The sequence below is a fragment of the Haliotis rubra genome, unplaced genomic scaffold, assembly GCF_003918875.1.
Source record: "Haliotis rubra isolate DU_JTF1 unplaced genomic scaffold, ASM391887v1 Scf676, whole genome shotgun sequence".
Classification (NCBI taxonomy): domain Eukaryota; kingdom Metazoa; phylum Mollusca; class Gastropoda; order Lepetellida; family Haliotidae; genus Haliotis; species Haliotis rubra.
Window position 1 is genome coordinate 248,841 of NW_025767386.1, and position 23,585 is coordinate 272,425.

The following is a 23,585-nucleotide window of genomic DNA, read 5'->3' on the forward strand; positions in this document are numbered from 1 at the left end:
TTCGTCTGAAGAATGTTTGTATGAAACGTCGTTCATTCTACCTGTCTAAGGATTTAATGTGGACACAGACCACATGTACATCCGCTGTTTAGTAAAGTATTGATCGTGCTCCCACAAAGTACTGTACAACATGGGGCTTCACCCGTTGATTAACACGCTCCACGTACATCCCCCAGCACAGGACAAGATTATAACATGCAGTTAGACCAACTACACTCCGTTTGATTTCATTTGATACCGATGAATTGCTCACTAATACAACCTCTAATAATTTAACCGTACATAGCCACCCTGAACCAGTGTATGAGGTGTTGATGCCACAACTAAATGTCTCTGTAGCAATACAGCTTGTGGGGTTTCCATGTTAAATCTCTTTGCTGCCCACTACGATCACGCTCACTGATATAAATGAATTTTCTACATAGTAATTTCAATGAGGGGATGATTTGGGTGCACCCGTCAAGATTTTACTTCCAGTTCCTATACATGCTTCGGTTTCCAACCCAACTTCATCAGAGACATTCGTTTCCACAGAATCAAGAACACCCTGTTCTATGCCTCGTCGCCATCTACCAGGATACACGTTGGTGAACGAGTGAATAATTCACATTCATTCTTAAAAATTGTCTTGACATGAAAGATCTGGTTATAGTCGTCCAACATATCTTGGTAGTACTCAATATTACTTTCAGTGATCTGTGTAAATCGATGGATGGCGTGAGTGTGGTTTGGCTCGAGATCAACATAGGGCTACTTGGTTGAAGGAAGTTAAGTAAGTGGGGGATGTAAAATACTTGGTGAAACACAGGCACTAACAGGCCAATTGTCGTAAAAATGACCACAAGATCCTTTTCCGGCTAGGGGACACAACTCTCACAAACAAACTGTGGCAATGGACCATGGCAAAGTATTCAATGCTTTGTTCTCCACTGTTTAGTTCACCTATTTTCAGAACCTTAAAGGATCTGCTGTTTACTTACCCTTCTATGTGCCGTGAGATATAAGTATAATTGATTGCATAAGTATATGTTAGATTGCAATTTCTTTGACGTCACCCGAAATTTAAAAAAATATATTGGTGTCATACGGAAGACTCGGTATTCAGTATTCTTCTGGAATATCCGGGGAATATAGTTATCCATGTGTGTCACGGGATGCAGCTAAAAAGGACGTGGTTGAAATTGTACTGTTCCGTGTCATTATGTCCTGGTGGCGCTGATCTGCGTTCATGGTATCACTCATTTGTTTTATAATGCAATAGTAATGTTGTTAGGTGGGGTAGCCTAATGGTTAAAGCGTTGGCTCGTCAGGTCGAAGTGTATCCGGGGGCATAGTTATCCATGTGTGTGTTGGGATACAGCTATATAGGGCGTGGTCGATGGGAGCGGTATCTCGTCCTGTTGTGTGTCAGCGTGCGCTGGTGTCACTGGGTTTATGACAATATAATGGAATATTGGCAGGATATGGCTTCAACATAGCAGGTATTAAAATTAACGTAACAGTCGTGAGCTATGTCACGCTAATAGATCATTCATCACAGACTCAGCAATAACAGTGAGATGGATCATGGTATGTGTGAAAGTGACGTATGTATTCACGGGAGACTAAATGTGTCACACACGCATGATCATACTCTCTTACGCACACACACACATTGTCACACACATTGTCACACACTCATGAAGTGTTCACCAGTTTCTGTTCTTTCTTTAAAAAGTATGGTAAACGTAAATGTTACATTTCCTCCTTCACGCTACAACATTGTCACATACGTAGATTATTATATTTACTAATCAGTCGAAGAATAACAAGCAAACGGTAACTTTTCACGTGCCATATCTGTTTCTGAGAGGGGCGATGGGGTAGCCTAATGGTTAAAGAGTTGTCTCGTCACGTCGAAGACCCAGGTTCGAATCCCACATGGGTACAATGTGTGAAGCCCAGTTCTGGTGTCCCCCGCCGTGATGTTGCTGGAATATTGCTAAAACCAAACTCAGTCAGTCAGTCAGTCTTTCTGAGAATTTCTGGATTAGAATCGGTTTTCAGTAACCCATGCTAGAAAGAGGCAACTAACGGCATCGGGTGGTCAGGCTCGCTGACTTGGTTGACATATTATGTCACTATATTCCAATTGTGTAGATCGATGCTAATGCTGTTGATCATTGGATTGTCTGGTCCAGACTCGATTATTTACAGACCGCCGCCATATAGCTGGAATATTGCTGAGTGCAGCGTAAAATTAAACTCAATCACTCACGTTCAGAGAATTGTGACAAAAACGCACACGCCACGTTATGGTTTCAGAAAGGCTGTTTATTTACACAAGACAACACACATGTATATATTAAATACAGGAAAAGACCCAAAAACTGTAACATCCTTGTCAGCATCTCAGGTGTTCAGATGTTGTCTAGTCCACGTAGACCTCCTCCGGGCTAAAACAGAACGGATATAGTGTACACACCCTACTGTGCCGTGACATACAGTTATCTGTATACTATGAACATTTCACTTGAATGTATAGATCTTGCGCATATCAGACACTGTATTATGATGATGTTCCTATCTCAGCTCTTTAGAACCGTTTTCAACCACTTGATTGCAGCATATTCAAACTATTCGATAAAATGTGTTATCTCAACAGTCAGTTCTTACCCATAAGTGTGACATTTAACTGACATTTTAGTGATTTTCAGCATCACTTTTATAGTCCAACATGCTACAAAACAAAATATATTTCTCGCCACTAGTCGCTGCAAAATGGCTGATGAGGCGTAAAACAATATTGACTCACTCGCGGTTTCATAAATGTGCTCTTGGTAATCGCTCAGGTGACTTTGTCTCCACTAGCTATGATTCCGCATCGAGAAAGATTTTTGCCGCATTACAACATCTGAACCTGTTTTCGCGCCACCTTGTGTCCTAGAGATATATTTAGACTCGCTAAACGGATTCTGTGAGTCAGAAACGGCTTGCATATGTCCTAATGTGGACAATTACTTTCGTATATGGTGGAATGCCATTATGTTCTGTCTGAGGCATCATCTGAAATGACGATTATTTACAGACCGCCGCCATATAGCTTGAGTATTGCTGAGTGCGGCGTAAAACTAAACTCACTCACTCACTCCCTCATCTGAAATGAGGACACATCAGAGGTACCAGAAAAACGTTGATAAATGTCAGCCCAGTGCTATCGTGTTTCACACTTACTAAGCTTCGCAGATGAAGTTGAGCTGGGCCTGACAGTTGTGGTCGTTCCACATGAAGTTGCGGGACGGCTTGGCGTTGATGTGGGCGCAGTTCTCAGCCTGGTCATAGTTGTTGGGCTGACCTTGGATCCAGGGGGTGAAAGTCGTGTTTTGGTTGAAGGTCATCAGACGCCAGTCACCCTCAGTTGACATGTCGCTCAGGTCAATCCAGAACTGCTCATAGTATTCTGAACAAAGGAGCATTTCACATCACTGGATCATATGTTTTGGAGCTTTGACAAACGAAGTGAGCTGAAGGTGTTAGACCTAAAGGAAGCAGTTTGATTCCGATTACCACTTTGTAAACCCAAGACTATGGACAAATATAGACTGATGATAATAAGTGCTGGTTCACTTGAAGAGACATGCTGAGACTATTGGATTCCACGAGCGAATCCTGAAACAGTCAAGGGAGGCAAGAATAATCTGTCAATATGTTACCTGTCGCATATATAACCAAATTAGATGTTTCTAAGTTTGTCCCATAATATCTATGATTTACTATTAGAAAGCTTACAGCATGTCTCTAAATGCATTTTATATCACTTTTTGGTTCCTGTTACCAAGACATTTGAAATGAGGCGAAATGTAGCAGTCATGATGTCAGTTGTTCAGAAAACGTAAATTGATAAGGGAAATGTTTCTGGTCTGCATGTATGGTGTCGCCAGGGACTCGGAGCGTGGCTCTCACTCACCGCTGTACTTGGTCTTGAGGATGTCGGCAACTGAGTCCTGTTCAAACTGGCTGGTGATGTCGGCGAGATGGGACCTCATCACTGTGCACCACATCTGTAGGAGAGCATTTTCGCCGGATCATATTTAGGATATCATTTTGGATATCACGTTTTCGGTCGACAGTCCTTACTTGTGCTATGACAAGGGATGTTGGGTGATACAAACACTGTATATATTCGTGAATGATAGCGTGTGTTTACGATAATGTTATCTTTAATAAGTTGTTGTATGTTGTATTATCGCTTAAGTGATTAGAAATATAAGAACGTGTCAAAACTCTTCAAACGAAGGTGTGATGATATCAGGGACGGACACGGAACATTCCCAGGTGCCTTGGTTTCGATTCCCCTCATGTGTAGAACATGAGAAGGGCCTATATTGTGTTCACCGCCATTGTATTGCTGTGACATTATCTGAAGCAGTGTAAGACCATACGCACGTCCAATACCTTGCATACTTAATTCATTGTCAGTTTATAAAACATGTGTTTCATCTTTGGGAATGTACGTGCTGTCCTTCAAAGTATAACTGTGGTCACCACCCACGACAGATACAGCATGCATTTGCTATTTTGGGAATCAGTTTCTCCAAACAGATAATACAAAACATTTGACACATTGCTTCTGAGAGAGATACTCGTTGACACAGCAGAAGCAATGGTACACATAGACCAAAGCGGAAAACGAACCCTGACCTAACCCACAGCCATAACCCCGGCAACTGTTGAGAACGATGATGAAGGATACTCACGTAGGCCTGGGCCCAAGATGTCTGTAGTTTCACGACTTTGTAGCAGGACTTCTCGCCATTACCCAACTCCCAATCCTGGCGACACTGGCGGACTGCAGACATAGCATGTAAAGAACATATGAAGGAAGAAGACAGAGGGTTTGTGCATGTGCGTGTACAAAAAACTAATGCCACAGCTTTGTGGCATAAATTATCTTTTCAGCGAATTTCTCGCTGCTTCAAGTATTTTATCGTTACATCGATTACTTTTCGTCTTTCTTTTCTTTCAAATAAGTGACATTTCGATTATTTTCTCATTCTTTCGATGTTTTCTTGTTGATTCAAGTTCCTGTAAAAAAAATGAAATTTCGAGAGTTATATAAAAGATATAAAAGGGAAAGTGAGAATGTCTCGTTGCTTCAAGTACTTTCTCGTTAATGTGCTTGTCCATCGATTATTTTTCACCATTTGACATTTTATAATGGGAAATTTCGATTATTTTCTCGTTCTTTCTTTCTTCTTTCTATCATAAGTTCCTTTAAAAAACTTGAAATTTTGAGGTTTTGAAAAAACTTTACTATAACGGGAAAGTAATCACAGAACCGAGCAATAAATTGAACAAATATAGCAACTTAACTGCAACCTGTCAACATCACTTAGAAAGATGCCACTCGACAAACCTGATGCGGCTCTTCTTACCTCCATATGTATTTACAGCAGTCAATTTAATGTGCAACATCCTCGATGCGATGTTACACGTTAACTCACTACTATGGTCATTTATATTTCTTACGAGAATGGTGCGGTGTGACTGCTTGTTCTAATCCTTAATAATGCCGTTCTGTTAGTAACATGGGGCAGCTTAGTCTGTAAGCACGGTTACCCAACATTAAACATACATCAAGCCAACCAATTCTCTTTTGGACAGGCAAAGGAACAACAAGTACCAGCTTTTAAGGTAATTTGTTATGACGCGGCGGCTGATGATCGGACCACCAAGACAGACACTTTACCTTCAACACTACAACGAGTGCGTGAGTTTAGTTTTACACCCCTATTAGCAATATTCCACCAATATCACGGCGGGGACACAAGAAATGGGCTTCACGCATTGTACCTTTTGTGGGGAATCGAGCCAGGGCCTTCGGCGAGACGAGCCAACACTTCAACCACTAGGTTACCCCACCGCCCCACACTACAATTAAGGGAGTATCCCTATGAGAGTCGAATAATACAGAATGACTTACCGAGAGACCCGCAAAGACCAAGGCCGAACAGAGACGAGAACCACTGCAGTCTTCATAATGAATGATCACAAGTTGGAAACTGGCAATTCAGAGAAACTGTGGTCTGCTCTATATATACCCGGCACTCGTGGGTTATCATCTGATTATCAAAACCACTAAAATGCATAGCTGTCATAAAGAAACTACATAGATATCGCATTTCCATATCCTCTTATGAAATTTACCGTGTGACTTAAACTTTAACAGAAAAACGTTTTCCTTGCTCTGTCAACAATCTATGAGCTGATGGAGTTATCTGGGGAAGTAGAACTGAAGTGATTTCTTTGCACAATGAGCCAACATTGTTAAATATTTGACTGAGAGCTGAAAATTTAGAAACGACAGGAAGATCAAATTGTAAATTATTATACCGGTTATAACTTGTTTTTCAAACATGACTACAAACGTTATATTGATCAATACCTATAGCTGGTTTGCTGTAATCTGCGGGTGCGATGGTGATTGGGTATTTTAGATAGTTGTATATAGTTTGTGTATGTTCTTCATTTAAGGGGACGGTGGGGTAGCCTAGTGGTTAAAGCGTTGGCTCGTCACGCCGAAGACCAGGTTCGAATCTCCACATGGGTACAATTTGTGTAGCCCATTTCTGGTGTCCCCCGCCGTGATGTTGCTGGGATATTGCTTAAAGCGGCAAAAGCCAAATTCAGTCAGTCAGTCAGTCTTCATTAAGGTATTGCTCATGTAATTTAAGTCTTCAAGTTGTACGTATGAGCATGGCGGTAAGTAGTTTTGGGGGGTTATGTTGTTGTTTAAATTTCGTTAGTTTGGGAACTTTTCATCTGTAAGATGTAGTTCAAATAATTGAATTCTCCTTCTAAAGTGTAGGTATGATCAAATATTCCTTTTTGAGTATAATTCATCTTCATAACCTGTACGTTTAATAATCTTGACATCTCGTTTGATCTTGGCAGTAATTGGTTGGGTATGTGTTTTGTCAATCAAAATAATAAAACATATACACTCAAACGTTGCATTCTTAGAAATATATCACACATAGTGTGAATACAAAAATATAACACATAGTGTGAATACAACCACCAATAAACACAAAGATCGTATTTCCGAGAGTTGGAGGGATTCCCACAGAGAGAAAATGATAAATTGTTTGCGTTGTGTGAACGAGGCATTGAATGTGAATAAATGTGAACAATAAATGAGAAATAGACACATCTTAAAATGTTAAGTTCATATATGTGCTACCGCCTCCGTTGAGAGCGGAAGGTTGCGGGTTCGATACCCGGCAGCGTCATACCAAAATACGTTAAAATGCGGTACTTGTTGGTCCCTGCCTGGCGCTCGGCATTCATGGGTACAACAAGGACTGGTGAGCTCGGAGTCAGTATAATGTGTCTGAGTGGGGTATTCATGCTTAACTGCGGCATGGTCTATCAGTGGGCTAGCACTATAGAACCAGCTTTAGTCTGGGCTAGTACAAGCAACCACACATACACATACACACGCATGCACGTCGTCATATGAGCGAAATAAAACCCCATTCTACCTCACCTATTGTAATTAATATCATAAACAATAAAAATATATTGCTATGAATATTAATAATAGGAAGCGAACACACGATTGTCAGTGGCGAAACATTCGAGGGAAATTTAAATCTACCACTTCCTGTTATATCCACTTATGGTTAGAATTGTCTACAATGACAGCATGTGAAGAGATAGTTTAAATCCAGCTTGGATCCATACAGCAAAAGTACAGTAAGGCCCCAGTAAGATTATCTACCTTCAGTTGCTGGTAATCTATAGCCGATTGTAAAATTGCATTGTTCAAAATTGTAATCAAATTTTAAAGATAAATCCTCGGGTTTTTTATTCTGTTTCTGTGATATTCTAGTTGTTTAATTGTCCTCTGTCGACACAATTTTAAATTTAAGTTTTAAAATTTAATATTTAGAACTTGTGTTAGTCACAATATAGCTAAAATATTGCAGATGGGAATATAAAGTTTAATTCACTCTCACTCACACCTAATCAGTGTTGGGAGGTGGCTAGAAATGACATTAGGAGATAAACATCATGTGCTGGCCTATTTCCGGGTGTTATTGAGTATTTGAAGTACGGGAATTCATTTGTAACCGACGGAGGTTTCAAATGAAATGTTCCAAATGCTTCAAATACTCAATAACACCCGGAAATAGGCCAACACATGATGTTTATCGACATTATAAACAAAAGTAAACAAAAAAGGCCCACTTGGGTTTTACTGTCTCCACTCATTGACACCGAGTACGGGTACAGCAGTGAAGTGTCATCAGCCGCCAGTTTCAGCTGGTTCCCATCTGGAACTGCTCATGTGTGACATCATTCCGACTTTACGTCACAGTATGATTTGAATGACGTCACCACTGTTGACGACAAAACAATACAATTGTGTGCGAAATTTGAACGTGTCAATGCACAGTGAAGAGTCTTGCAATTTCCGGGAATCGAATACCATTCGATCATGTTTTTCAACCAGTCAGATTAAAGGACACGGTGACTTTTGTGTTTACAATATACTGGTTACTCGATTGCTATGACTCGATACGGATCAATAGATGTGCCTTACAATTGGTCCCAAAGGTTTGCACTGTTTCAATCTGGTAAGGTCTTGATGACGTTTGTAAAGTTGGGGGCAAATTGAATCTGAACAGTTTGTTAAAAATGAACTCACTAAACATTTGAAGTTTATCTATAACTTTAGACACCGATATTACGAAGCATGAGGAGGTTTACAGTAAAGTGCCTTCAGTGATTTCGTAAATCAACGTTAAGTCAATCATTGTTGTTTGTGCTATAAGCAAGTAAAGTGAACAGATACGGTAGCCGTGGCTTAATGTTAAAGGCTGAACGACACGGAAAGTCAATAATGATAAAGTGTCACCCTGAGTCAGGTTACCACCGCGGGCATATATCCGCTTAACTGTCAGCGGTTCACACCCATAACCCCTAAACTCTAATTTCACCTACACCCCGGTTCACCAACACTTAATCAATGCATGTTTTCTCAGTACCCCTACACTTTGCTTTGGTTCTACCCTACTCTCTAGTGGACTCACCCAATTAACAAACGGACTTGACTCATTTCTGAAGAAATTTGGGGGCTTTGATTTCTGATTTTAGTTTGTATGTTCAAGCATTCAGGGATTTTAGCTTTTTCACGTTTTATGCTATTAGCATTTGTATTGCTAAGCTATTGCTATCATTATTCATATGAATTTGAAATTTTATATTTTAAGCAATATAAACAATCCATTTTAATATTTACATACATTTTTATAGATATTGTTATGATGAGAAAAGTATATACAGTGTAAATGACAAAAAATACCTTTTAACAGATGCTTTTTAAATATAAAATTCTTTTGTCCAGGAATGAACGTATAAGTTAAAATGTATTGTCTGCTTTACTTACAGAAGATTGAAAGAGTCCCTATTACATGAGAGGGTGTACATCATCTACAGTGTTTATTTAAGATCCCCCATTATACCTACACTGTTTGCTTTACTTACAGAAGATTGAAAGAGTCCCTATTACATGAGAGGGTGTACATCATCTACAGTGTTTATTTAAGATCCCCATTATACCTACACTGTTTGCTTTACTTACAGAAGATTGAAAGAGTCCCTATTACATGAGAGGGTGTACATCATCTACAGTGTTTATTTAAGATCCCCCATTATACCTACACTGTTTGCTTTACTTACAGAAGATTGAAAGAGTCCCTATTACATGAGAGGGTGTACATCATCTACAGTGTTTATTTAAGATCCCCCATTATACCTACACTGTTTGCTTTACTTACAGAAGATTGAAAGAGTCCCTATTACATGAGAGGGTGTACATCATCTACAGTGTTTATTTAAGATCCCCATTATACCTACACTGTTTGCTTTACTTACAGAAGATTGAAAGAGTCCCTATTACATGAGAGAGGGTGTACATCATCTACAGTGTTTATTTAAGATCCCCATTATACCTACACTGTTTGCTTTACTTACAGAAGATTGAAAGAGTCCCTATTACATGAGAGGGTGTACATCATCTACAGTGTTTATTTAAGATCCCCATTATACCTACACTGTTTGCTTTACTTACAGAAGATTGAAAGAGTCCCTATTACATGAGAGGGTGTACATCATCTACAGTGTTTATTTAAGATCCCCATTATACCTACACTGTTTGCTTTACTTACAGAAGATTGAAAGAGTCCCTATTACATGAGAGGGTGTACATCATCTACAGTGTTTATTTAAGATCCCCATTATACCTACACTGTTTGCTTTACTTACAGAAGATTGAAAGAGTCCCTATTACATGAGAGGGTGTACATCATCTACAGTGTTTATTTAAGATCCCCATTATACCTACACTGTTTGCTTTACTTACAGAAGATTGAAAGAGTCCCTATTACATGAGAGGGTGTACATCATCTACAGTGTTTATTTAAGATCCCCCATTATACCTACACTGTTTGCTTTACTTACAGAAGATTGAAAGAGTCCCTATTACATGAGAGGGTGTACATCATCTACAGTGTTTATTTAAGATCCCCATTATACCTACACTGTTTGCTTTACTTACAGAAGATTGAAAGAGTCCCTATTACATGAGAGGGTGTACATCATCTACAGTGTTTATTTAAGATCCCCATTATACCTACACTGTTTGCTTTACTTACAGAAGATTGAAAGAGTCCCTATTACATGAGAGGGTGTACATCATCTACAGTGTTTATTTAAGATCCCCATTATACCTACACTGTTTGCTTTTACTTACAGAAGATTGAAAGAGTCCCTATTACATGAGAGGGTGTACATCATCTACAGTGTTTATTTAAGATCCCCATTATACCTACACTGTTTGCTTTACTTACAGAAGATTGAAAAGAGTCCCTATTACATGAGAGGGTGTACATCATCTACAGTGTTTATTTAAGATCCCCCATTATACCTACACTTTTTGCTTTACTTACAGAAGATTGAAAGAGTCCCTATTACATGAGAGGGTGTACATCATCTACAGTGTTTATTTAAGATCCCCCATTATACCTACTGTTTTTTGCTTTACTTACAGAAGATTGAAAGAGTCCCTATTACATGAGAGGGTGTACATCATCTACAGTGTTTATTTAAGATCCCCCATTATACCTACACTGTTTGCTTTACTTTACAGAAGATTGAAAGAGTCCCTATTACATGAGAGGGTGTACATCATCTACAGTGTTTATTTAAGATCCCCATTATACCTACACTGTTTGCTTTTACTTACAGAAGATTGAAAGAGTCCCTATTACATGAGAGGGTGTACATCATCTACAGTGTTTATTTAAGATCCCCATTATACCTACACTGTTTGCTTTACTTACAGAAGATTGAAAGAGTCCCTATTACATGAGAGGGTGTACATCATCTACAGTGTTTATTTAAGATCCCCCCATTATACCTACACTGTTTGCTTTACTTTACAGAAGATTGAAAGAGTCCCTATTACATGAGAGGGTGTACATCATCTACAGTGTTTATTTAAGATCCCCATTATACCTACACTGTCTGCTTTACTTACAGAAGATTGAAAGAGTCCCTATTACATGAGAGGGTGTACATCATCTACAGTGTTTATTTAAGATCCCCCATTATACCTACACTGTTTGCTTTACTTACAGAAGATTGAAAGAGTCCCTATTACATGAGAGGGTGTACATCATCTACAGTGTTTATTTAAGATCCCCCATTATACCCTACACTGTTTGTTTTACTTACAGAAGATTGAAAGAGTCCCTATTACATGAGAGGGTGTACATCATCTACAGTGTTTATTTAAGATCCCCATTATACCTACACTGTTTGCTTTACTTACAGAAGATTGAAAGAGTCCCTATTACATGAGAGGGTGTACATCATCTACAGTGTTTATTTAAGATCCCCCATTATACCTACACTTTTTGCTTTACTTACAGAAGATTGAAAGAGTCCCTATTACATGAGAGGGTGTACATCATCTACAGTGTTTATTTAAGATCCCCCATTATACCTACACTTTTTGCTTTACTTACAGAAGATTGAAAGAGTCCCTATTACATGAGAGGTGTACATCATCTACAGTGTTTATTTAAGATCCCCCATTATACCTACACTGTTTGCTTTACTTACAGAAGATTGAAAGAGTCCCTATTACATGAGAGGGTGTACATCATCTACAGTGTTTATTTAAGATCCCCCATTATACCTACACTTTTTGCTTTACTTACAGAAGATTGAAAGAGTCCCTATTACATGAGAGGGTGTACATCATCTACAGTGTTTATTTAAGATCCCCATTATACCTACACTGTTTGCTTTACTTACAGAAGATTGAAAGAGTCCCTATTACATGAGAGGGTGTACATCATCTACAGTGTTTATTTAAGATCCCCCATTATACCTACACTGTTTGCTTTACTTACAGAAGATTGAAAGAGTCCCTATTACATGAGAGGTGTACATCATCTACAGTGTTTATTTAAGATCCCCATTATACCTACACTTTTGCTTTACTTACAGAAGATTGAAAGAGTCCCTATTACATGAGAGGGTGTACATCATCTACAGTGTTTATTTAAGATCCCCATTATACCTACACTTTTGATTTTACTTACAGAAGATTGAAAGAGTCCCTATTACACAGGAGAGGTGTACATCATCTACAGTGTTTATTTAAGATCCCCCATTATACCTACACTTTTTGCTTTACTTACAGAAGATTGAAAGAGTCCCTATTACATGAGAGGGTGTACATCATCTACAGTGTTTATTTAAGATCCCCCATTATACCTACACTTTTTGCTTTACTTACAGAAGATTGAAAGAGTCCCTATTACATGAGGGTGTACATCATCTACAGTGTTTATTTAAGATCCCCATTATACCTACACTTTTTGCTTTACTTACAGAAGATTGAAAGAGTCCCTATTACATGAGAGGGTACATCATCTACAGTGTTTATTTAAGATCCCCCATTATACCTACACTTTTTGCTTTACTTACAGAAGATTGAAAGAGTCCCTATTACATGAGAGGGTGTACATCATCTACAGTGTTTATTTAAGATCCCCATTATACCTACACTTTTTTTGCTTTACTTACAGAAGATTGAAAGAGTCCCTATTACATGAGAGGGTGTACATCATCTACAGTGTTTATTTAAGATCCCCATTATACCTACACTTTTTGCTTTACTTACAGAAGATTGAAAGAGTCCCTATTACATGAGAGAGGTGTACATCATCTACAGTGTTTATTTAAGATCCCCCATTATACCTACACTTTTTGCTTTGCTTCTACAGAAGATTGAAGAGTCCCTATTACATGAGAGGGTGTGTACATCATCTACAGTGTTTATTTAAGATCCCCCATTATACCCTACACTTTTTGCTTTACTTACAGAAGATTGAAAGAGTCCCTATTACATGAGAGGGTGTACATCATCTACAGTGTTTATTTAAGATCCCCATTATACCTACACTTTTGCTTTACTTACAGAAGATTGAAAAGAGTCCCTATTACATGAGAGGGTGTACATCATCTACAGTGTTTATTTAAGATCCCCATTATACCTACACTTTTTGCTTTACTTACAGAAGATTGAAAGAGTCCCTATTACATGAGAGGGTGTACATCATCTACAGTGTTTATTTAAGATCCCCCATTATACCTACACACTTTTGCTTTACTTACAGAAGATTGAAAGAGTCCCTATTACATGAGAGGGTGTACATCATCTACAGTGTTTACTTTAAGATCCCCATTATACCTACTTTTTGCTTTACACAGAAGATTGAAAGAGTCCCTTTTTACTTACACTTTTTGAGATTGAAAGAGTCCCTATTACATGAGAGGGTGTACATCATCTACAGTGTTTATTTAAGATCCCCATTATACCTACACTTTTTGCTTTACTTACACAGAAGATTGAAAGAGTCCTATTACATGAGAGGGTGTACATCATCTACAGTGTTTATTTAAGATCCCCATTATACCTACACTTTTGCTTTACTTACAGAAGATTGAAAGAGTCCCTATTACATGAGAGGGTGTACATCATCTACAGTGTTTATTTAAGATCCCCATTATACCTACACTGTTTGCTTTTACTTACAGAAGATTGAAAGAGTCCCTATTACATGAGAGGGTGTACATCATCTACAGTGTTTATTTAAGATCCCCATTATACCTACACTGTTTGCTTTACTTACAGAAGATTGAAAGAGTCCCTATTACATGAGAGGGTGTACATCATCTACAGTGTTTATTTAAGATCCCCCATTATACCTACACTTTTTGCTTTACTTACAGAAAGATTGAAAGAGTCCCCATTACATGGGAGGTGTACATCATCTACAGTGTTTATTTAAGATCCCCATTATACCTACACTTGTTTGCTTTACTTACAGAAGATTGAAAGAGTCCCTATTACATGAGAGGGTGTACATCATCTACAGTGTTTATTTAAGATCCCCATTATACCTACACTGTTTGCTTTACTTACAGAAGATTGAAAGAGTCCCTATTACATGAGAGGGTGTACATCATCTACAGTGTTTATTTAAGATCCCCATTATACCTACACTGTTTGCTTTACTTACAGAAGATTGAAAGAGTCCCTATTACATGAGAGGGTGTACATCATCTACAGTGTTTATTTAAGATCCCCATTATACCTACACTTTTTTGCTTTACTTACAGAAGATTGAAGAGTCCCTATTACATGATTGTACATCAACAGTGAGTCCCTATTACATACAGAAGATTGAAAGAGTACAGCAGAGAGGTGTACATCATCTACAGTGTTTATTTAAGATCCCCATTATACCTACACTGTTTGCTTTACTTACAGAAGATTGAAAGAGTCCCTATTACATGAGAGGGGTGTACATCATCTACAGTGTTTATTTAAGATCCCCATTATACCTACACTTTTTGCTTTACTTACAAAGAAGATTGAAAGAGTCCCTATTACATGAGAGGGTGTACATCATCTACAGTGTTTATTTAAGATCCCCCATTATACCTACACTTTTTGCTTTACTTACAGAAGATTGAAAGAGTCCCTATTACATGAGAGGGGTGTACATCATCTACAGTGTTTATTTAAGATCCCCATTATACCTACACTGTTTGCTTTACTTTACAGAAGATTGAAAGAGTCCCTATTACATGAGAGGGTGTACATCATCTACAGTGTTTATTTAAGATCCCCCATTATACCTACACTTTTTGCTTTACTTACAGAAGATTGAAAGAGTCCCTATTACATGAGAGGGTGTACATCATCTACAGTGTTTATTTAAGATCCCCCATTATACCTACACTGTTTGCTTTACTTACAGAAGATTGAAAGAGTCCCTATTACATGAGGAGGGTGTACATCATCTACAGTGTTTATTTAAGATCCCCATTATACCTACACTGTTTGCTTTACTTACAGAAGATTGAAAGAGTCCCTATTACATGAGAGGGTGTACATCATCTACAGTGTTTATTTAAGATCCCCATTATACCTACACTGTTTGCTTTACTTACAGAAGATTGAAAGAGTCCCTATTACATGAGAGGGTGTACATCATCTACAAGTGTTTATTTAAGATCCCCATTATACCTACACTTTTTTGCTTTACTTACAGAAGATTGAAAGAGTCCCTATTACATGAGAGGGTGTACATCATCTACAGTGTTTATTTAAGATCCCCCATTATACCTACACTTTTTGCTTTACTTACAGAAGATTGAAAGAGTCCCTATTACATGAGGAGGGTGTACATCATCTACAGTGTTTATTTAAGATCCCCATTATACCTACACTTTTTGCTTTACTTACAGAAGATTGAAAGAGTCCTATTACATGAGAGGGTGTACATCATCTACAGTGTTTATTTAAGATCCCCCATTATACCTACACTTTTTGCTTTACTTACAGAAGATTGAAAGAGTCCCTATTACATGAGAGGGGTGTATCATCTACAGTGTTTATTTAAGATCCCCATTATACCTACACTTTTGCTTTACTTACAGAAGATTGAAAGAGTCCCTATTACATGAGAGGGTTGTACATCATCTACAGTGTTTATTTAAGATCCCCCATTATACCTACACTTTTTGCTTTTACTTACAGAAGATTGAAAGAGTCCCTATTACATGAGAGAGGGTGTACATCATCTACAGTGTTTATTTAAGATCCCCATTATACCTACACTTTTTGCTTTACTTACAGAAGATTGAAAGAGTCCCTATTACATGAGAGAGGGTGTACATCATCTACAGTGTTTATTTAAGATCCCCATTATACCTACACTTTTTGCTTTACTTACAGAAGATTGAAAGAGTCCCTATTACATGAGAGGGTGTACATCATCTACAGTGTTTATTTAAGATCCCCATTATACCTACACTTTTTGCTTTACTTACAGAAGATTGAAAGAGTCCCTATTACATGAGGAGGGTGTACATCATCTACAGTGTTTATTTAAGATCCCCCATTATACCTACACTTTGCTTTACTTACAAGAAGATTGAAAGAGTCCCTATTACATGAGAGGGTGTACATCATCTACAGTGTTTATTTAAGATCCCCCATTATACCTACACTTTTGCTTTGCCACAGAAGATTGAAAGAGTCCCTATTACATGAGGAGGTGTACATCATCTACAGTGTTTATTTAAGATCCCCCATTATACCTACACTTTTTGCTTTACTTACAAAGATTGAAAGAGTCCCTATTACATGAGGAGGGTGTACATCATCTACAGTGTTTATTTAAGATCCCCCATTATACCTACACTTTTGCTTTTTTACAGGAGAGGGTGTACATCGTCTACAGAAGATTGAAGAAAGAGTCCCTATTACATGAGGAGGGTGTACATCATCTACAGTGTTTATTTAAGATCCCCATTATACCTACACTTTTTGCTTTTACTTACAGAAGATTGAAAGAGTCCCTATTACATGAGAGGGTGTACATCATCTACAGTGTTTATTTAAGATCCCCATTATACCCACACTTTTTGCTTTGAAAGAGTCCCTATTACATGAGAGGGGTGTACATCATCCTAGATTGTTTAAGGGAGTCCCTATTACTTACAGAAGATTGTACATGTACATCATCTACAGTGTTTATTTAAGATCCCCATTATACCTACACTGTTTTGCTTTACTTACAGAAGATTGAAAGAGTCCCTATTACATGAGAGGGTGTACATCATCTACAGTGTTTATTTAAGATCCCCATTATACCTACACTTTTGCTTTACTTACAGAAGATTGAAAGAGTCCCTATTACATGAGAGAGGGTGTACATCATCTACAGTGTTTATTTAAGATCCCCATTATACCTACACTTTTTTGTTTACTTTACTTACAGAAGATTGAAAGAGTCCCTATTACATAAGAGAGGGTGTACATCATCTACAGTGTTTATTTAAGATCCCCCATTATACCTACACTTTTTGCTTTACTTACAGAAGATTGAAAGAGTCCCTATTACATGAGAGGGTGTACATCATCTACAGTGTTTATTTAAGATCCCCATTATACCTACACTTTTTGCTTTACTTACACAGAAGATTGAAAGAGTCCCTATTACATGAGAGGGTGTACATCATCTACAGTGTTTATTTAAGATCCCCATTATACCTACACTTTTTTGCTTTACTTACAGAAGATCTGAAAGAGTCCCTATTACAGAAGATTGAAAGAGTCCCTATTACATGAGAGGGTGTACATCATCTACAGTGTTTATTTAAGATCCCCATTATACCTACACTTTTTGCTTTACTTACAGAAGATTGAAAGAGTCCCTATTACATGAGGAGGGTGTACATCATCTACAGTGTTTATTTAAGATCCCCCATTATACCTACACTTTTTGCTTTACTTACAGAAGATTGAAAGAGTCCCTATTACATGAGGAGGGTGTACATCATCTACAGTGTTTATTTAAGATCCCCCATTATACCTACACGTTTTGCTTTACTTACAAAGATTGAAAGAGTCCCTATTACATGAGAGGGTGTACATCATCTACAGTGTTTATTTAAGATCCCCATTATACCTACACTTTTTGCTTTACTTACAGAAGATTGAAAGAGTCCCTATTACATGAGAGGGTGTACATCATCTACAGTGTTTATTTAAGATCCCCATTATACCTACACTTTTTGCTTTACTTACAAAGATTGAAAGAGTCCCTATTACATGAGAGGGTGTACATCATCTACAGTGTTTATTTAAGATCCCCATTATACCTACACTTTTTGCTTTTACTTACAGAAGATTGAAAAGGAGTCCCTATTACATGAGAGGGTGTACATCATCTACAGTGTTTATTTAAGATCCCCATTATACCTACACTTTTTGCTTTACTTACAGAAGATTGAAAGAGTCCCTATTACATGAGAGGGTGTACATCATCTACAGTGTTTATTTAAGATCCCCATTATACCTACACTTTTTGCTTTACTTACAGAAGATTGAAAGAGTCCCTATTACATGAGAGGAGGTGTACATCATCTACAGTGTTTATTTAAGATCCCCATTATACCTACACTTTTTGCTTTACTTACAGAAGATTGAAAGAGTCCCCTATTACATGAGAGGGTGTACATCATCTACAGTGTTTATTTAAGATCCCCATTATACCTACACTTTTTGCTTTACTTTACAGAAGATTGAGAAGAGTCCCTATTACATGAGAGGGTGTACATCATCTACAGTGTTTATTTAAGATCCCCATTATACCTACACTTTTGCTTTACTTACAGAAGATTGAAAGAGTCCCTATTACATGAGAGGTGTACATCATCTACAGTGTTTATTTAAGATCCCCATTATACCTACACTTTTTGCTTTACTTACAGAAGATTGAAAGAGTCCCTATTACATGAGAGGGTGTACATCATCTACAGTGTTTATTTAAGATCCCCCATTATACCTACACTTTTTGCTTTACTTACAGAAGATTGAAAGAGTCCCTATTACATGAGAGGGTGTACATCATCTACAGTGTTTATTTAAGATCCCCCATTATACCTACACTTTTTGCTTTACTTACAAAAGATTGAAAGAGTCCCTATTACATGAGAGGGTGTACATCATCTACAGTGTTTATTTAAGATCCCCCATTATACCTACACTTTTTGCTTTACTTACAGAAGATTGAAAGAGTCCCTATTACATGAGAGGGTGTACATCATCTACAGTGTTTATTTAAGATCCCCCATTATACCTACACTGTTTGCTTTATTTACAGAAGATTGAAAGAGTCCCTATTACATGAGGAGGGTGTACATCATCTACAGTGTTTATTTAAGATCCCCGTTATACCTACACTGTTTGCTTTATTTATTTACAGAAGATTGAAAGAGTCCCTATTACATGAGAGGGTGTACATCATCTACAGTGTTTATTTAAGATCCCCCATTATACCTACACTGTTTGCTTTATTTACAGAAGATTGAAAGAGTCCCTATTACATGAGAGGGTGTACATCATCTACAGTGTTTATTTAAGATCCCCCATTATACCTACACTGTTTGCTTTATTTACAGAAGATTGAAAGAGTCCCTATTACATGAGAGGGTGTACATCATCTACAGTGTTTATTTAAGATCCCCCATTATACCTACACTGTTTGCTTTATTTACAGAAGATTGAAAGAGTCCCTATTACATGAGAGGTGTACATCATCTACAGTGTTTATTTAAGATCCCCATTATACCTACACTGTTTGCTTTATTTACAGAAGATTGAAAGAGTCCCTATTTCATGAGAGGGTGTACATCATCTACAGTGTTTATTTAAGATCCCCCATTATACCTACACTGTTTGCTTTATTTACAAAAGATTGAAAGAGTCCCTATTAAGCATGAGAGGGGTGTACATCATCTACAGTGTTTATTTAAGATCCCCATTATACCTACACTTTGCTTTTTGCTTTTACAGAAGATTGAAAGAGTCCCTATTACATGAGAGAGGGTGTACATCATCTACAGTGTTTATTTAAGATCCCCATTATACCTACACTTTTTGCTTTACTTACAGAAGATTGAAAGAGTCCCTATTACATGAGAGGGTGTACATCATCTACAGTGTTTATTTAAGATCCCCCATTATACCTACACTGTTTGCTTTACTTACAGAAGATTGAAAGAGTCCCTATTACATGAGAGGGTGTACATCATCTACAGTGTTTATTTAAGATCCCCCATTATACCTACACTGTTTGCTTTACTTACAGAAGATTGAAAGAGTCCCCATTACATGAGAGGGTGTACATCATCTACAGTGTTTATTTAAGATCCCCAAATTATACCGACACTTTTGACCCCCAAAAATGTAGGTGAATTGAGAGTGTAGGGGGAATTTGGGGACACCCTGTCAGCCATACCCTGGATGTCTTGAGCAAACACTGAACTCGACCGGTTGTTGTAGTCAGTTATCCTCATTTACAGCTTGATGTTTCAAACTTTGTGTCTCCATTAACTTGTAAAATGTGAGCTGCTAGTCACAAAATATAATGTGTCCCTTCTCACATCGTTACGTGTCAGACTGTTATATTGCCGGGCTTGTATACGTGTTATTAAGATTTTGCTTCACTATGTTGGTGGGATGTGCTGCTAAGATGGCGTAGGTGTTTCTAGGTGTTAATAGACTGTTGCACGTGGTACTAGGCTGCAGTACGTATTACGGTGATGTTGTAAGTGTTGCTAGGCTGTTATACGTGTTTCATGGCTGTTGTACGCGTTGCTAGGCTGGTGAACGTGTGGCGAAGCTGTTGTACGTGTTACTAGGCTGCAGTACGTGTTGCGAGGCTATTGTAGTGTTACAACGCTGTTGTACGTGTTGCTAAGCTTGTGCTGGTGTTACTACGCTGTTGTACATGTTGCTAGGATGTTGTATTTGTTGCTAGGCTTGTGCTCGTGTTGCGAGGCTGCTGTACGTGTCATGATGCTGTTGTACGTGTTACTAGGCTGTTGTACGTGTTGCGAGGCTGTTGTAAGTGTTACTAGGCTGCTGTACGTCTTGCGAGGATGGTGCAAGCGTTACTAGCCTGATGAATGTGTTGCGAGGCTGGTGCACATGTTACTAGGCTGATGAACGTGTTGCTTGGCTGTTGTGCGTATTGCTGGACAGTAGTACGTGTTGCTAGCGCTGATTACAAGGTCGGTGTGTGCTTGACCAGTTAGTCTATGTGTTGCGTAGGCTGTTGCTCGTATTGCGATGCCGATGTGCGCGTTGTTGAGTTTGTGTAGGCTTGGCTAGTCCTGTTTACGTGTGTTCGTGTATCATCTGAAAACCATTATCTAATTTATGGGGCGGTACAATGGTTGTGCTGGTCTAGAAGTTGTTGCTCTGTCTCTTCTGGTCGCTTGGTCGTTGCACTGGTAATGCTAGCTCCCAGGTGGTTCATAGGTTCATAGTGTTTTGTACTTGTTGCAGTGAATGCTCTAGTAGGGAGAATGTTAAACCAAATTTCAACAGCCTTTCTGCAGAAAGCAATGTTAGAGGAGATTGTAACTCCAACATAGAACTTTAAAATCGGTTTGTACATGTGTGACCATGGCAAATCGACCTTATCGATGCATGTAACGGTGCATTTTCTAAGGTCCCGTTGTACAACACAACCTTTGCGCCACGATAGTCGTAAGTGTATGTCAGAGAAGTCGAATTTCCACAGCCCCGCAGAAAAAGGGATCTCAGGGGAGTGTATAACTCCAATGCATTAACATAGACTTAAGATCGACGTTGCTCCTGAGATCAATTTGTATTATGCGTCCATGATATACCCCGAGCATATAAGAAGTATTTGTAGATGTTGCTGTACCGCAATTGAATGTGTATGTTAAAATTCAGAAAATACTCTTCTTGGATCACCCAGGACACACTGTCATGGTGGTTCATATACCGGGATGATCGTCCCAGGTATACCTTTGCCAGGATATAAACGTACACATCAAGGAGACCCGTGAAGATCCGGGTTAAAATAGGTCTTCAGCAACCCATGCTTCGCCACAAAAGGCGACTGTGCTTATCGTAAAGAGGCGATTTACGGGTTTTGGGTGGTCAGGCTTGCTGACTTGGCTGACACATGTCATCGGTTCCCAATTGCGCAGATCGATGCCCATGCCGTTGACCACTGAATTGTCCTGTCCAGACTCGATTATTTACAGACCACCACCATATAGCTGAAATATTGCTGAGGTGCGGCGCAAAACTAAACTCACTCACCAACTCACATATTAAAGGAATCTGTGTCCAACCTCTATATGACTTATTGCACTCGTCACCCGTTTACCATTTGCCACGGGTCTGCGATGACTAAATTCTCAGAGAATACACTGATGTGTTGGGCGTGATCATAACAAACCCACTGCTCACCAAACTTGGTTGTTTGGTTGCTTGTTTATCAACGCACTAAGCTATATTCCAGCTGAACGATGGGATGGACCAGATCACCTACGTGATCACCTTGGTAACACTGTTGGTTGTCAACGTTGATCCAGTGCTGTTAGGACCGTCAAAGTTGGCATAAAACCTGTAAAACGTCGGCATAAATCCTTGACGTCGGTATATCTACTCATGGCATAACACCGCTGGATTGCTTGATGTAGGGACAAGGAACAAATCTTACAAAATGTTTTGTCAATTATAAAGAGGTTAAATAATTTATTTTTAAAAATGTACAAAATTTGATAAAAAGCACCATCATACAAATGACTATAAATGTGAGACATTTGAAATTTTTATCTTGGCTATAGTCCATTCATTCAACATTAAGGTAAGCGAGAGACTAGCAAATTAGTCATTAAAATACATCTGCTGTATCATGATGACATTCCGTGACGTATATATATAACGTGTGCATGAGAGCAACATGATACAACGTGAAATATAAACACAATGTTCTGGTGAAGGTGACATCCATTCAGCTGTTTAATGACGGGTCGGAACTTGAAGTGGACCAGGAACTCAAATCATGGGAGGGTCCGCAACTCCTTAATCCGCTGCCCCTGGAAAAGACCAAACACAATCTAATGGCAACCCAAATTTATTTTCAGTACAAACAAAAAACATAAACTCCTTAGCCTCTTTAATCCCTCCCCTATTGAACAATACTGTATAGTTAAATGGTCCCGTCCACAAAGCGTTTGTAACGTTACGACCTGTCGTAGCTCTATCGTTAATCACAGACTTACGAATGTCGTAACGTTACGAACTGTCGTAGCTCTATCGTTAATCACAGACTTACGAATGTCGTAAAGTTACGAACGCCCTGTGGATCGGGACCCTGGCTGTTAATTGTGGGAAGGTGGGACAGACAGTTATATGTGATGCCCTTGAATCAAAACAGAAAATTGTCTCTTTTTTTAATTCTTGAAGATGAATTTATTTATTTTCACGAGTATGTTTCTTCACGGCTCAGTTGATGGAGCCATCACTCCTGTTAGTGCTGTACGTCAAGTACATATGCTACCACAATCCTGTCTACATCACCTGCATGGAAAACAGAAACAATCAGTATGGTCGCTCAGTA

The 23,585-nt window shown here is 38.5% G+C and overlaps 1 protein-coding gene across 1 annotated transcript; it reads right to left on the reverse strand.

Annotated features, from left to right (window-relative positions):
- Positions 1 to 2,292: 2,292 nt before the first annotated feature.
- LOC124257840 (perlucin-like) lies at positions 2,293 to 6,040 on the reverse strand. Its single transcript, XM_046691988.1, has 5 exons — positions 5,963 to 6,040; positions 4,737 to 4,828; positions 3,947 to 4,040; positions 3,214 to 3,439; positions 2,293 to 2,435 (listed from the first exon to the last, which is right to left on the reverse strand). The coding sequence occupies exons 3-5, from the start codon at positions 4,038 to 4,040 to the stop codon at positions 2,411 to 2,413; spliced, it is 345 nt and encodes a 114-aa protein (XP_046547944.1). The 5' UTR covers positions 4,737 to 4,828; positions 5,963 to 6,040; the 3' UTR covers positions 2,293 to 2,410.
- Between the last annotated feature and the right edge of the window lie 17,545 nt (positions 6,041 to 23,585).